The sequence below is a fragment of the Lepidochelys kempii genome, chromosome 24, assembly GCF_965140265.1.
Source record: "Lepidochelys kempii isolate rLepKem1 chromosome 24, rLepKem1.hap2, whole genome shotgun sequence".
NCBI lineage: Eukaryota > Metazoa > Chordata > Testudines > Cheloniidae > Lepidochelys > Lepidochelys kempii.
In genome coordinates, this window is record NC_133279.1 from 14,094,452 (window position 1) to 14,108,450 (window position 13,999).

Consider the following 13,999-nt stretch of genomic DNA (forward strand, 5'->3'; position numbering starts at 1 on the left):
CACCCCTCCAAGGCCCGCCCATGCCCCGCCCGTTCCTGCAAGGCCCCGCCCTCGCACCGCCCCTTCACTCTAGGCTCCGCCCCAGACGGCCCCTTCTCCCCAGGCCCCGCCCCTGCATCACCCAGCGGCCCAGGAGCAGGGCAGAGTGGGGAGGCGGGAGGGCAGAAACTTCCTGAGGAAAAAGAATCCGGTCCCAGCCCCCTGTTCTGCCCCACACTTCCCGGGTGCCCTCGGGCACATCACTCAGTCTCTCTGGGCCTCAGTTCTCCCATCCGGGAAATGGGGCTGGTGGCGCTTCCCGCCCTCGCCGGAGCCTGGGAGGAGAACTACCCTGCGGGTTGGGAAGAGGCTCGGACCCTGGGGTAATGGGCGAGGGGCGCAGGGGGAGTGTCTTAGCACCATCGTTTGGTATCTGGAGTCTGTCTGGAAACAAAATATTTCCCGAAAGTCATTCCAAAAACCTGTATCCAGCCACAGCCTTGGGAAATATTAAACAAAGCCACACGTTTTTCCCTCGTGTAGCCTGCCCCCGACCTGGCACCAGCCCCCAGTTCTGCCCCCTTCCTGCCACCGCAGCCCCATCTCACCTCCTGACCCTCTCTGGGTGCCCTGGGCCCCTCGTAACAGGGGGCTGTCCAGGGGGGTGCAGGGGGGGTCTCTCCTTGCAGCCATGGGGGGGGGGGGCTGGTGGATGTCCAGCCCCTCTGGTTTCCTCCACATCTGGGGAGGGGTTCCTACTTTCTGACTTGGGCTAGAGATATGGAGAGGGGTGTTTCCGTGATGTCAGAGCTCCAGGGCTCAAATCATGACTCTGAAGTGGCAGGGCAACCTCCCTCCCGCCCCCCAACCCCGCTCACATTCGGCTAGGGGGCTGGGCTGGGATCTCTACTGCGGGAGACACATGAAAAAACAGCTGCCACTATGGAACCCAGGAGTCCTGGATCCCAGTCCCCCTGCTCTAACCTCTAGATCCCACTCCGCTCCCAGAGCCAGGGAGAGAACCCAGGGGTCCTGGCGCCCAGCCCCCACCCCGCTGTGACCACTAGTCCCCACTCCCCTGCCTGGCTGCTCCAGGGGTAACTGTGTCTGTGTCCCAGCTCTGCTCAGGGCCTTGACTGATTTTCCCAAAATGCTTCCTTCTGAATCTATCACATCTGCCCCCCCACCCCTGGCCTGTCACTGCCCACCCGTGTATGGGGGCACCAGCACCGAGCTGCTTCGTGATGGGAAATCATGCAAGCTGGCCCTAGGGAGACGTCTGTGCCCCGACACACCCGGGGCACACACTAGCCCACCCCCGAAAGAGAGGGACAATCACCCCCCACACACCGCAATATTCACAATCGTTCTCAGAGACATAACCGCACACAGTTCACTCCCACTGCTCCCAACACAAGGACCTCTTGCCCCATGCAGCATGTGCTGAGGCCTGTGGAACTCACTGCCACTGGACAGCTACTTATGGGAATGGACCTTTCCAGGAGACCCATAGACATAGCCGTGGTGACAGATGAGGATGGACTCCCAGGGTCTGACCCAGGCTGAGACTGGGCTAGAGGGGTCCATGGCTCTGATCTAGAGGGGTCTATCCAGCAGGGGGCAGCGTGACCCACACAAAAACCTACTGGAAGCACCTTTCTTAGCGGATCTCCCAGGCCATCTCCCACCCTGCCCCTGGTTGAGTAACTAAGGGGGCCGCACGGGACTCTGGGCTGTGTTGCAACCCGGCCCCACCACTCGCTGAAACCCAGCCTCCCTTCCTCTAACCCCTAGACCCCACTCCCGCCCATTTTGGGAGCCAGGACGCCTGGGTTCTATCCAGGCTCTGGGAGGGGAGTGGAGGCTACTAGTTAGAGCAGGAGGAGCCAGGACTCCTGGGTTCTACTCTCAGTGCTGCTGTGTGACACCGAGCCTCTCTTTTCCTCCCACTTTTTGGGTATGGAGACTGCAAGCTCTTTGGGGCAGGGCCTGTCTCTCGCCTCGCCCAACAGGGCCCTGATCTCAGCTGGGGCAGGGACTGTCCTTCTGTCTGTGCAGCCCCCAGCACAACGGGGGCCCTGCTTCTGCCCCGGTCTCTTTAGATGCTGCTATGTACGGATCAATAGACCTGAATACTAAAAGCCATGGCACCGCCATTGCCCTGCAAGGGCTAAATGGGATTCTTACCCCTGTGACCCTCCGTACATCCCCCCCGCGACAAGTTCCCCGAGTCTCTGCCCTGAGGCCCTTGTGCTGCTCAATGGCAGTGAAGAAAGCCGCCCAGCCCTAGCAACGAAAGAAAACGGGGATGGAAAAAAAAAAAAAGGCTTTACAAAAATTGGTCACACCAATAGGAAACCGGCCGCAGCGGTTTGCGACTACACCCACCCCCCTGCGCTTATCCGTCCCCCTGGGCGAGCAGCAATGGACGACACCATCCAAGTAGGTTCTGGAGATGTTCCTCCAGCTGCCGGCGTCTGGGCTCCAGCCGGTGCTGGGCTGCATTCAGTTCCTCTCTGTGGTGCGTGCCCCGGCTCCACACACGCCACCCCCCCACATACACACACACACACAGACGCTCAGGACTGAGCTTAAATAACCCAACCCAACCCAAACCGCCCCAGGGAGAGACACCCACGGCGCTGCTCAGCCGGAGTCCCACAAAGGAAGATGCCTCCCCCTACCCATTCCTGAGCGTGTGGGAAGGGGGTCAGGATTGGGAAGCATGGGGCACCTATGGATGGTCAACCCAAGCAGGGGAGAAAGGGTCTCAAGCCAGAAGGGATGTGGGAGGGCCTGTGCCCCCAACATGGAGAATCTGGGGTGGAACCTTGCTTAATAGGTCAGTCTGTCCTTTCTGTTACTGTCCCCTTCTAGCTTTATCTAGCGCTCCTGTTTGTTCATTTGTTCTTTTTTGTTCCTTTCCTTCCGTAGTTTGCAGGTTCTTGCTTCCTTTCCCCCCCCCCCACCTTTCATGCTCTTTCTTTCCTTCACTTTCTAATGTTTTTCCTCTCCCTTTATTTCTTTCTCTGTCTTTCACACACTTTTCTCTCTAGCTGATCATTTTTTTTCACTTGCTCTTTTTCCTCGCTCCCTTCCGAGCCCAGAGACCCAGGAAGCTGGGAATCTCGTGCCCTGCATCAAACCAAAAACCCGTTGGCATCAAGGGAACAAGATCCATGGCCAAGACCCAGTTGGATTTTGGGGGCAGCCTTTGATATTTAGAGGAGGGGCAGGGAAAACGTTTTTCGGGCTCAGAGCCACTTTGATCGTCTCCAGGATTCTAGGGCTTTGCGATCATGCTGGGCTACTACATTTGTTCCTCAGTAGGGAAAGCCGGGGTTTAAAGCCGGTTTGTACAGCGGGGTGCAAAAGGGGGGCTGAAGGGGGGGTCCCAGAGCCAGCAAAGAAATCGCAAGGGCTATTAAGATTGATCCACCATCATTCCTGGAAATCGGGGGCAGCGAGACACCAAAATGCCTAGGAAGGTCTGGGCCTGCTGGACGAAAGCTGCTGCACCCAGAGAATGCTCGGTCCTCCGCACTCGGTTCTACAGCCACGTTAAGCACAGTCCGGCAAGAGGATGTTTTAACCAGCTGGGCTGCAACTGAGCTGAGGGGAATTAGCAGCCCTGGCAATGACAGTGGGGTCTTGGCTCCCTGGCCAGCAGCATCTTAGCTGTGGCCAGGGGAATTGTTTGATTTGCAGGGTGCTGCGGGGCTTGTCCTGGGGATCAGCCAAAGCCTGCATATGCTATCAGCCAGCACGGAGCAGCAGGAGCCCATGTCCCCCCAACCAGCTGAGGGTACTCCAGACCCCCTCAGCTCCCAGGGGATGGGTACAATGCTGGCACCCTCCTTCCCCCCTGCAAATCACCCAGGTGGTGGCCAGCTCTGGGACACTCCCAGGGCCCAGTCTGAGGAAGTCAGAGGGATCAGCCTGAGAGGGGCCTCCCGCCCCCCACCGATAGGTGCTGTCTACCCCCACTTCCTAGCTGGGGGTCCCCCCAGCAAAGCTTCCCTCCACTTGATTTCCAATAGGAAGGGGGAGGGGGTGAGTCTGGGAGCCAGGGCTCCTGGGTTCAAGCCACTCACCTCTCCCTGTTCCATCCTTCAGTTTCTCCACGGAAGAGGGATAAGGACAAAGTTGCCCCCAAAGGCTTCAGAGGTGGTTCTGCCAAGGAGGGGATGGCCGCAGCCGAGCTCAGGGAAGGGATGGCCGCAGCCAGGGCGGCGAGCTCAGGGAGGGGATCCCTGCCTGCCCCAAGTGGGCTGCGCTGGGTAGGACAGGCAAGGAAGATGCAGCAGGGGCTGTTGCTACCTCAGCACAGGATTAACCCCTGGGCTCAGGTGCCCGGGACAGGGCCGTCTTTACTGGCCCCTAGGGCAGGGCACAAGGGAGGGTGGGATGGTCCAGGCAGAACCACAGGCCAAGCCAGCCTGGAGCAGCCAGATAGAGCTGGTGCCCCCTAGCAGGGGACCATTCCCCACCCACCTGAGCCTGCCAGTCCCTGCCCTGGGGCAAGTCGGAGCTGGCGTCCCCCAGAGGGGAAAGGCCCCATGTCCCAGTCCCTGCCATAGACCTGGATGCGCATTAGTCAGTTTATTCAGAACAATGGGAATTACAGAACGCCACAAAACCCACGTGGGATCCCCCCCACACCTGACACTGCTCCCCCACCTCCGCTCAGCCCCACCAACCCTCCCACCACCAGCATCTGGGTCACCCCCCTTACACTGACCCCCCACCTTGCGGAAGAGGGGACAGCTGGGTTAGGCCCCCAATAACTGCACCCCAGATAGGCGCGTCCCATCCACACTCCTTCCCTAACATGGGTGTGGCTACCTACAACTGCACCCCTTTGGGGGCGGGGCTCCCCGAGCCCCTCTCAGGCAGGACGGGGCCATCAGGCCCAGCTGTGCTGCTGGAGGGTCTTGAGGGCCAAGGTCCAGCGCTCCAGCCACTGCTGCAAGGTGAGGCCCTGGCGGTGCTCCGCCGGCAGGGAGAACTGCCCCGGCTGCTCCCACCTGAACCCAGGGACGGGGAGAGAGAGGGCAGCAGGTGAGATGGCTCCTTCCCGCCCCCCGCCCCAGTTCCCCCCCCAGCAGACACCACCACGTCCACACTCAAAATCTGCCCCCCCCCACATCATCCATTATGGCATATGCCCCCCCCCCCCGGCCACTCCCTAGGTACACCCATTCTCCAGAGGCACCAGACCACCCCCTTCCTTCCCACCCCAGCCTCCAACCCCCCCCCAATCAGTCCCTCCTGTGCCCCCCCTCCACTTGGGCAAGCCCCCTTCTTCCTCACAGCCCCCACCCCACCCCTGGCAGGAGAGAACCAACCCTGGACCCCCTCCCAGCACAGGATGGGCAGGGCCTCCCCCCTCTGGAGAACAAGGCGTCCCATAAACCAGGTGGGCGGGGGCTCCTCACCAGGCGTCGATCGTGGCCTGCACCTCGGGCCAGCGCTCCATGTGGCGCTCGCACTGCTCGGTCACCAGCTGGATCCGCGGCCCCAGGGCTCCGGCCTGCTCCCGGTCGTGGTCCCGCAGGGCCTGCAGCAGGACTGGGGGAAGGAGACATTGGTGAGGCCCGGAGGAGTTATGGCTGGGGGGGGTGCTGAGTTGTGCTGGGCGGATGCCATGGTCCTGCCACCCTTCAGGCCGGCTCGTGTGCCAGTAGGGTGCCCCTCGCAGACCCTGGGAAGGGGCCGCAGGCTGGGGGTCGCCCCCCTGGAGCCATGGGGAGAGCTCACCTTGCACGTCGGTCCCCTGGCGCTGCTGCAGGCTGGCTAGCGCCTGGCTCTTGTAACTCAGCTGGGCACGCAGGGCCAGCAGCTCCTTCTTCAGCTCAGCCATGTGGGGCAGGAGGTGCTCAGGGGCCTGGGGCAGAGACAGATAGACACAGGGACTGCCCCCTCTCCCCCAAGATCACCCCCCAGGGAGCTCTGAGGAGGTTTAATGCAGAATAAACTTGGGGGATGCTCCTGCCCCACCCCCTCCCTGGGGCCCCCCATCCCATCTCTCCCCAGAAGAGGGTCTCAGAGGAGGGGTTCACTCCCACCCTGTGGGGAGACATTCCTGCTCCCTGCCCCATTGCTCCACCAAGTGTGCGTCTCACCTTGAAGAGAGGGAAGCCGGCAGCCTGGCACACAGTGAGGAAGGCCCGGTGCTGGGCGAGCCCCGTCCGGTCCAGCCGATGGATGGAGAGCTCGTGGGCCTGGACCTGCTGGGACCTGGAGGCGGGGGACGACCGGGTCAGGGCAGCTGAGGATCAGCCCCTGAACCCCTCACCCTCAGGCATCCCCCATCCCCACCGGGCACCCCAGCCCACATCCCTCCCGCTCCCCAGGAAGGGCTGGCGGGGCCCTGTCCTCACAGCAGCCTGCCGGCATAGTACAGCATTGGTACCCCCAGGAGAGCAGGTACCAGTGTTCCCAGAGTATTAATACCCCAGAGAGTATCAATGCTCCTCTCACCGCTATAGGCTACCGACGCTCCTAGAGCATTATCAGCCCAGAAAGTATTAATCCTCTTACCACAGATCTGGGATACCAAGGCTCTCAGAGCATTACCCTCCCCCCGCCCCCGGAAAGAGTATTCATGCTCCCACCAGAGTATTAAAGCCCCTGCCCTATTCTCAGGGTATTAGCTCTCCGCCCAGAGAATACGGGGTTTTCATTAGTATTCCCCAGCACCAACGCTCCTGCTTGTCTCCGTGCCCCGACTGCAGCATTAATCCCACTGCCTAAGTACTCCCAGAGGACCAGCGCCCCCAGCTTGGGGCAGAGGAGCAGAGTACCAGTACTGCTCTGCGGGCATCTCCCTCCCTCCCTCCAACCGGCAGATCTCAGGGTGCTTTTCCCAAGGTGGGTCTCAGCCCCGTTTCAGTGGGACACAGGTGGGGAAGGAAGGGGGGGAGAAAATCCCAGGAATCCTGCATACCCCAAGTCCAGTAGTGCAGGAGGGGGAGCACAGGTACACCCCCAAGGCCAAGGGGCGCCCCCCCATATGGGGACCCAGCCCCTGGGGCAGCCTAAGAGGGGACAGTTGGCCCCAGGACCCTGCTCGCTGTGGGGGAGAGCAATCAGACAGAGCAGGAGGGTGGGGGGAGACTCACCCAGGGAGGCTGCGGTGCAGCAGGCAGGGGAGGGCGATGGCCCCCAGCTGCCGGACCTCGCGCTCCACCCCCCCGTGCAGCCGCTGCGACTCCAGGGTCACGTCCTGTTCCGGGCCCAGCAGCTTCCTCTGCACGAAGGCCTGGACCTGAGAGAGAGAGCGGGGTTTGGGGGAGATCATGCTGGTGCCCCGCCCTCCCAGCCCTGGGCCCCACTCCCCCAGCCCTGCCGGTGCCCCTCAGGTCCGACCCACAGCCTCCTGGTATCCCAGCCCTGGACTCCCCCATCCTCTGTCAGTGCCCCTTGATCCCGCCCCATGGCATGGGAGGGTGTCTCACCTCGGCCTGGTCCTTGCGGAGCTGGCATTTGATGTAGGAGGTGCCTTTGATCAGCGCCCGGACGTGCTGCTGCTTTTCGCGCTGGGGGCGAAGGAGGGAGAGAAAGTGTCAGTCCTGGGGATGCTTCAAGACAGTGTCCCTGCTCCCCCCGGGGCAGCAAGGCACCCCATATTCAACCCCGCAATCGCTCCCTTTCCCACAGAAGGAACCCCCCCAACCCCCAACTTGTTCACTCCTTCCTTTCCCTGTCTCCCCTCCCCCCCATCATCCCCAAACCCATATACTCCCCCCAGCATGCACCCCCTCTACTTCCTTCCCCCCAGCCAGGTACCCTGTGGATCCCCCTCCATGAAACCCCACCCACGGGCACCCTCCCAGCCAACCCCACCTCATCCTCCTGTGTGCCCTACTGCCTCCCCACCCCCCAGGCAGGTCCCACGTCCAGAGGTTGCCCTGCTCTGGCCCCCAGATTCCCCCCCGCGCTTCCCGCACTCACCACCAGGTGGCGGAAGTCCAGGATGCGCTGACGCTTGCTCTGCAAGGCCTGCAGCTCCGCATGGCGGGCACTTGCCTCCTGCTCCAGTTCCTGGCAGCCTCGACGCAGCCCATCCCGCAGCCCTGCCAGCCGCACAGCCCGCAGCTCCAGCTCCAGCACCGCCCTGGGGGCCAGGCGGGACAGGCCAGTTCAGTGGGGGGGTGGGGGGGAGTCTCCCCAGCAGGGGGTGCTCACCACAGGGCCCCGAGAGCGCAGGGGGACCCCACAGGACAGGGAAGTCTCCCCAGCAGGGAGCGTGCTCCAGGGGGCCCTGACAGAGCCGGGTTACCCCTGGGGTGGGAAGTCCCGCCAGCAGGGAGCGCTCTCCCAGCGGTGGGTGGTCACGAACTGTGCAGGGCTGAGTCCAGGGGGCGGGGTGTCTCCCAGGGCCTGCGGCAGCTACCTAGCAAGGATCGCGTGCTCCGAGCCGTCCGCCACCAGCCGGTGCATCTCCTGCAGGAGGGAGGCCAGCTGGGCCGTGCTGCGCTGCTCTCGGGCCTGTAGGGGGAGCCGCTTCACCCACAGCTCCTCACACCTGCTCCAGCCTTCCTGCAGCCGGGGGAGGGAGCAGGTAAGGAGGGGCCAGGGGACTCTGCCCCCTCCCCCCACTATAACCCAGCTGGAGATATGGGCCCTGTTGTCCCTGGGACCCCCCAGCACCGAGATGCAGCCCCTTCCCCCTGGTATATCCCACACTCCCGGAGCCCCGGATGTGGCTCCCTCCCCCCCACTATATCCTAGCCACTGGCACTGCCCAGCCCCCACATGCGGCCCTGCCTGCCCCTCCCCATGCCCCCACTCACCTGTATGAGGCCCCGGACTGAGGGCAGGGCTGCTGGTGGCCCCGCCAGGTCTTCCAGACGGGAGCTCTCGTAGCGGAACCTGCAGGTCAGAGGGCAGAGATACAGGTCCCAGCATTGCTGCCATGGGTCACTGCAGCACCACTGGGGTGACAGGCCCCAGAGCCCCGACTCTGCCCCCTGCAGTACAAGCTGACACCACCAGGGGGCCAAAGACCCACAGCACCCCTCTCTCTCGAGCTCTGACTCTGCCCCCACCCCCAAGTACAAGCCACCACCACTGGGGGGCGATAGCTCCGTACAGCACCACACCCCCACACTGTCAGCCCCTTAGCGGTACCCACTTGAGGGCCTCTACGTCGCGGGGAATGTCAATGCGGCTGGTGAGCTCCTGCATCTGCAGGGTGTTCTCCAGGGCCAGGTGCTCCAGGGCTGCCAGGACATGGTTGGGAGGGTGGGAACCCACGATGGCCTGCGTGAGCAGAGAGGTGGGATGAGCCACAGTGGGCCAGTGATGCTGTACCTTCCCTCACGGCTGGCTCCAATGCCCCATACGGGGCTAGAGGGCGCTGCGCTGCAGGGAGCAGGGCAGGGGGCTCTCCCCTGGCAGTCAGGGCTGCCCCAATGCCCCAGTCCAGCGCTAAGGGGCTCCCAGCTGCCCCTTCCAGAGGTGGCTGCATCCCTGCAGCAGGCGAGCCGTCCCCAGGGTCCCTACCCCATTGCTCCTCCCTCCCCCCCCGTTACCTCCACGGTGCTCAGCCAGTGCTGGTAGGACGTGTCCAGCAGCTCCTCGCTTGTCCCGCTGCTAAGAGAGAGACACATGAGGCGGGTCAGAAACAGAGCACGGGGGAAGGAGAGGGCAGGGGAGCTCACAGGGTCTTACGGGACGGCCGCAGATGTGCTGTGCTCGAAGAGTGACTTCAAGAAGTGGAAGCGCAGCTGGCAGGCCGACCGCACGTCCCGCTGCGGAGACAGGGACAGACACGCGGACGGGTTACTGGGGTGGGGAAGACACGACGGCCCTCAAGAAAGCTGCAGATCACCAGGATCTACTGGATCCTCCCCCCTTATTGGGATCCAGGCACCAGGCTCAGGGAGATCCCTCAGGATACCAAGACCTGATTGCCAATGGCCCGACAGACTCTCCCCGGGGCCCAGTCCAATTCCCTCCTCCTTCCCAACCAAACCCCATCGCCAGATCCCACAGGGAGATCTCCAGAGCCCCATGCTGGCATTCACAGGGCTCAGATTACCGTGTACCCCTTGCCACTAGATCCTGCCTTGGCATCTCCAGATCCCCCCCCATGAGATCTAGGACTGGGATCCCCAGATCACCACCCCCAACTAGCACAGGGGAGCAGGATTCTCAAATTCCTCTCCCCCTGCCCAGGATCTACCCACTATCCTCTCCCCAACTCACCAGTACTTCAGGCTCCAAGCCAGCAAATCCGAGGGCAGGCAGCTTCCCTCCCACCGTCAGCTCCACCTTGGCCTTTCTGCAGAGACCAGAGGAGGCTGTGAAAATTGGCGGGGGGGGGGGCGGGGGACAGGGGGTGTGAGGGGCAGGAGAGGAAGGGGGAGCACAGTTCAGGACATCCCACCACCCACCCCCCCATCCCCAGCAGGACCCTGCCATGGAGCAAAGGCTACTGAGAGATGCTACCCAGGATAGGCAATCCCCAATCCCTAATGCCACCTGCCATGGAACCCCCTACCAAGGAGCAAAAGATTCTGGGAGCTACTGCCCAGCAGAGATGTCCACCGGATAGTGCTTCAGAAGCAAAGGATTCCGGGGGACGCGACCAGGAGCAGTGGGGACCCCACGCTAAGGACGGAACCACCCCCCCCACACCTGCTGATGTCCTTCAGCTGCTCCAGCCGCCCCCTCAGCTGTGCTACGCTGCCCTGCAGCTGCTGGCGTTCCTCGGCCAGGCGGGCCGCATAGGCCTTGAGCAGCAGGGAGCGGCGCTGGGCGTCACGGATCCGCTCCTGGGCCGCCTCCAGGGAGACCTCTGCGGGGTGGGAGCAGAAAGACCATCAGGGAAACCTCACCGCAAGCCCCAGACGCTAACTACAAAGGCCCCACTCCCCTCCCAGAGCTGGGGATAGAACCCAGGAGTCCTGGCTCCCAGCCTCTCCCACTCCCCTGCCCCGCTCCCAGAACCCAAGGAGTCCTGAGCTGACGGGTGTGAACCCCACAGGTGATTGTCTGGGGAGGGACCATAGGGGGAAATCAGCAGCCCCAGGGGCCACGGGAACTTTGCGGATGGAGAAGAGACCACATGGGGGGATGCTGCCCCCAAGGACGGCAGGGCAGTGTAACAATCCTACCCTGCCCCCCACAAAGAAGTGGGGGGAAATGGATTTGGGCTGCAGGGGGACGATCCCACTGGGTGTTGGGGGAGAACAGATGGGAGGACTGGGGTGGACTTTGTACCCCCCAGCCCCAGAGCAATGGCCTGGGGTAGAGCGCTGGAGGCACAGACTACGCCGCCTCCCAGATCCTTGGGGCTCCCCCCTTACCGTCAGCCATGACCTCACGCTGGGCTGTCTCTATCTGCAGGTCCAGCTGCTGCAGCTCCCCACGCAGGCGGGCCACGCCCTGGGCAAGCTGCTGGCGCCGCTCCTGCTCTGGTTCCGACCCACTGGGCTTTCCCTGTGGGGAGGGGGAGACACCGACTGCTGTAGACCCAGGCATCCTGCTCCCCCCACGGCAAGGCCCCTGTTCCACTCTGCAGCACCCCAATCCCAATCCCCCACCCTCATCTCCCAGATCCACAGCTCAGCAACAAGGCACCCACTCTCCCCCACCCTATCCCATGCCATAGGACCCCTCTGCACCACGATCCCACCCCGACTCACTTCCCACCCACTGCTCCCACCGTATTCCACCCCGCAGCACCACCTGATCCTCACCTTGCCCCACGACCACATCCCCTACCCTGACCCACTCTATCCCATCCCACAGCACCCCGATCCCCTTCCCCGCCCCTCCAAAACCAGATTACCATCCCCTACCGACTCCCCCACCCACCACAGCAACACCCAATCCCATCCACAACACCCGTCCCATCCCACCCACAGCCCTCACCCACACGCCCCTATCCACCCAGCAGTCTCCACAGGCCCCCTCACCTCTGCCTCCTCCAGATGCTGGTACCTGACGCAAGGCCTGAGTAAAGGAGGCTGAACGTAGAGAGTGACAGAGGCCTGGACAGACGGACAGACACACAGACGTCAGGGAGAGCTCGGAGCCAGCAGGCTTCGAGGTCCAAGGCCAGGAGACAGACGCCAGCCAAGGGTCGGCAAGGAAATTAAACCCGCTCCTATAGGGCATAGGGGACACCGGGCTGGATGGGCCCAGGGGCTTGGTCTAGGCAGGGACGGGGCAGGACACTGGGCTGGATGGGCCCCTTGGTGAAAATGCTGCCCATAGTAACAAGCCCCCACGGCAAAGGGGAACGAGGAAAGGATACCACAGCAAGTTCCCTCGGATCTTCTTCACATTCCTGTGAGGAAAGAGAGAGGGGTGAATCTACTGCAGAAGCAGCAATGGCTCTGGGAAGGGAGGGGGTCCAGTGGTTAGAGCAGAGGAGGACGGGAGCCAGGACTCCTGGGTTCTACCCCTGGCTCTGGGAGGAGACCTGAAAAGCAGAAGGCCCCATGTCCGATTCCCCGCTGCTGCCCCCCTGAGCCAGCCAGTCCCCCACCCTGGGGCCGGGTGGGAGCCAGCGGCCCTTTGAGGGGAAAGGCGCCGCACCCCATTCCTCTCACCTCTGGTGGTGCACGTGCCGGGTGACGTATCTCCAGATCTCCGCACACTGGCCTGAGCACATCCTGGGGATACAGAGCAAAAGCATCAGCCCCACGGGGACGCGACCGGAAACCCCTACGAGGAGCATGGGTGGCCCTTGGTTGAGGGCCGTATACCCCCCCCCCACGTCCCTGCCCCAGGGCTGGATACCCCCTTTTCCTTCCCTCCCCCCACCGGGCTCATCCAGGTAACCTCACAGGGCTTGGGGGTAACCTGGCAGGGGGCTGGGAGGCCCTTTTATGGGGGAGAGCGGAGTGTGTGTGTGGGGGGCGCCTCTGGCCCCACAGCTGGGAGGGATATAATCAAGGGGCAGTGAATGGGGATGTGGGGGCAGTAGGGCAGTCAGGGAACCCATGGGGAAGAAGTTGGAGGGCTGGGGGCTGGGGCAGGAAGGTACCAAGGAGCAGAGAAGGCAAGGGGGGGCAAAGGGGGGAGGAGGACCGGGGGGCAGGACGCGAGGAGAGAGGGAGGCCGCCCCCGCAGCGGGGACCCCGAAGGAGCAGGGGAAAGGTGGCCGGGGGGGAGCCGCAGGAGCCCGCGGACAAGGAGGGAAACGGGAACTCGCGGAACAGGAGCCGGGGGGTCCCCGCGCTGGGGGGGATGGTCAGGGGGGGCGGGAGCCGGGGGGGGTCCCCGCGCTGGGGGGATGGTCCGGGGGGGCGGGAGCCGGGGGGGGGTTCCCGCGCTGGGGGGATGGTCCGGGGGGGCGGGAGCCGGGGGGGGTCCCCGCGCCGGGGGGGATGGTCCGAGGCGGGGTCCCCGCGCTGGGGGGGATGGTCCGAGGGGGGGTCCCCGCGCTGGGGGCCCGGGGCTCTCACCGGCGGAAGGCCCCGTCGGGGGGCACCTTCCCGGGGGGCAGCCCCATCTCCTGGGCCGCCCAGAGCTTCAGCTCCAGCGCGGGCCCGCCCCGCTCCATGCCGGGACCCGAGCCCGAGCGCGCCGGCCGCTGCCGCAAGGCCCGCCGGGAGCTGGGGGCGGGGCCTGCCGCTGCTGGGGGGCGGGGCCTGCCGGCAGCCGCAATTTGCTGTTCCCCCCCTTCAGGTGCGGGTCCCAGCACAGGCCCCAGGGTGGCCCCTCCCCGGTGTGTAACAGCGCCACCTGCAGGCTTCCGACAGGACGAAGAGAGGCGCAGCTCATGTGCCCTGCGCACTGAATTCCCGCGGGTCTTTGCTGAGCCCTTCTGTACCCCAGGGGTTCTCAAAATGGGGGTCGTGAGGTTATTACGTGGGGGGGGGGGTTGCAAGCTGTCAGCCTCCACCTCCAAACAGGGGTGGGGATTAGAGGGAAGGGGCAGTGAGGGGGCAGGGACCCGGGGGCAATGGGCAGCGTGACAGTGAGGACTCCGGGGAAGGGGCGGAGTGGGGACGGGACTGGGCGAAGGGGCGGTTCGGGGCGGGGCCTCGGTAGAAAG

The 13,999-nt window shown here is 63.8% G+C and overlaps 1 protein-coding gene across 1 annotated transcript; it reads right to left on the reverse strand.

Moving 5' to 3' along the window:
- Positions 1–4,566: 4,566 nt before the first annotated feature.
- Positions 4,567–13,554, reverse strand: LOC140902570 (HAUS augmin-like complex subunit 5). The gene is made up of 19 exons (XM_073322785.1): positions 13,407–13,554; positions 12,549–12,611; positions 12,251–12,283; positions 11,910–11,934; positions 11,298–11,430; positions 10,627–10,786; positions 10,195–10,270; positions 9,658–9,737; positions 9,519–9,579; positions 9,119–9,246; positions 8,778–8,856; positions 8,378–8,523; positions 7,936–8,098; positions 7,440–7,520; positions 7,104–7,249; positions 6,105–6,219; positions 5,740–5,866; positions 5,418–5,550; positions 4,567–5,006 (listed from the first exon to the last, which is right to left on the reverse strand). The coding sequence occupies exons 1-19, from the start codon at positions 13,502–13,504 to the stop codon at positions 4,886–4,888; spliced, it is 1,968 nt and encodes a 655-aa protein (XP_073178886.1). The 5' UTR covers positions 13,505–13,554; the 3' UTR covers positions 4,567–4,885.
- Positions 13,555–13,999: the final 445 nt, after the last annotated feature.

Bases quoted from the DNA above. Each gene is read 5' to 3' on its own strand.
- LOC140902570 (XM_073322785.1), bottom strand. From the start codon at position 13,504: ATGGAGCGGGGCGGGCCCGCGCTGGAGCTGAAGCTCTGGGCGGCCCAG. The intron at 9,247-9,518 runs GTAACGGGGGGG...CTGCTCACGCAG, and splicing joins ACTGGCTGAGCACCGTGGAG to GCCATCGTGGGTTCCCACCC. The intron at 5,867-6,104 runs GTGAGACGCACA...TCTCTGCCCCAG, and splicing joins CCGGCTTCCCTCTCTTCAAG to GCCCCTGAGCACCTCCTGCC.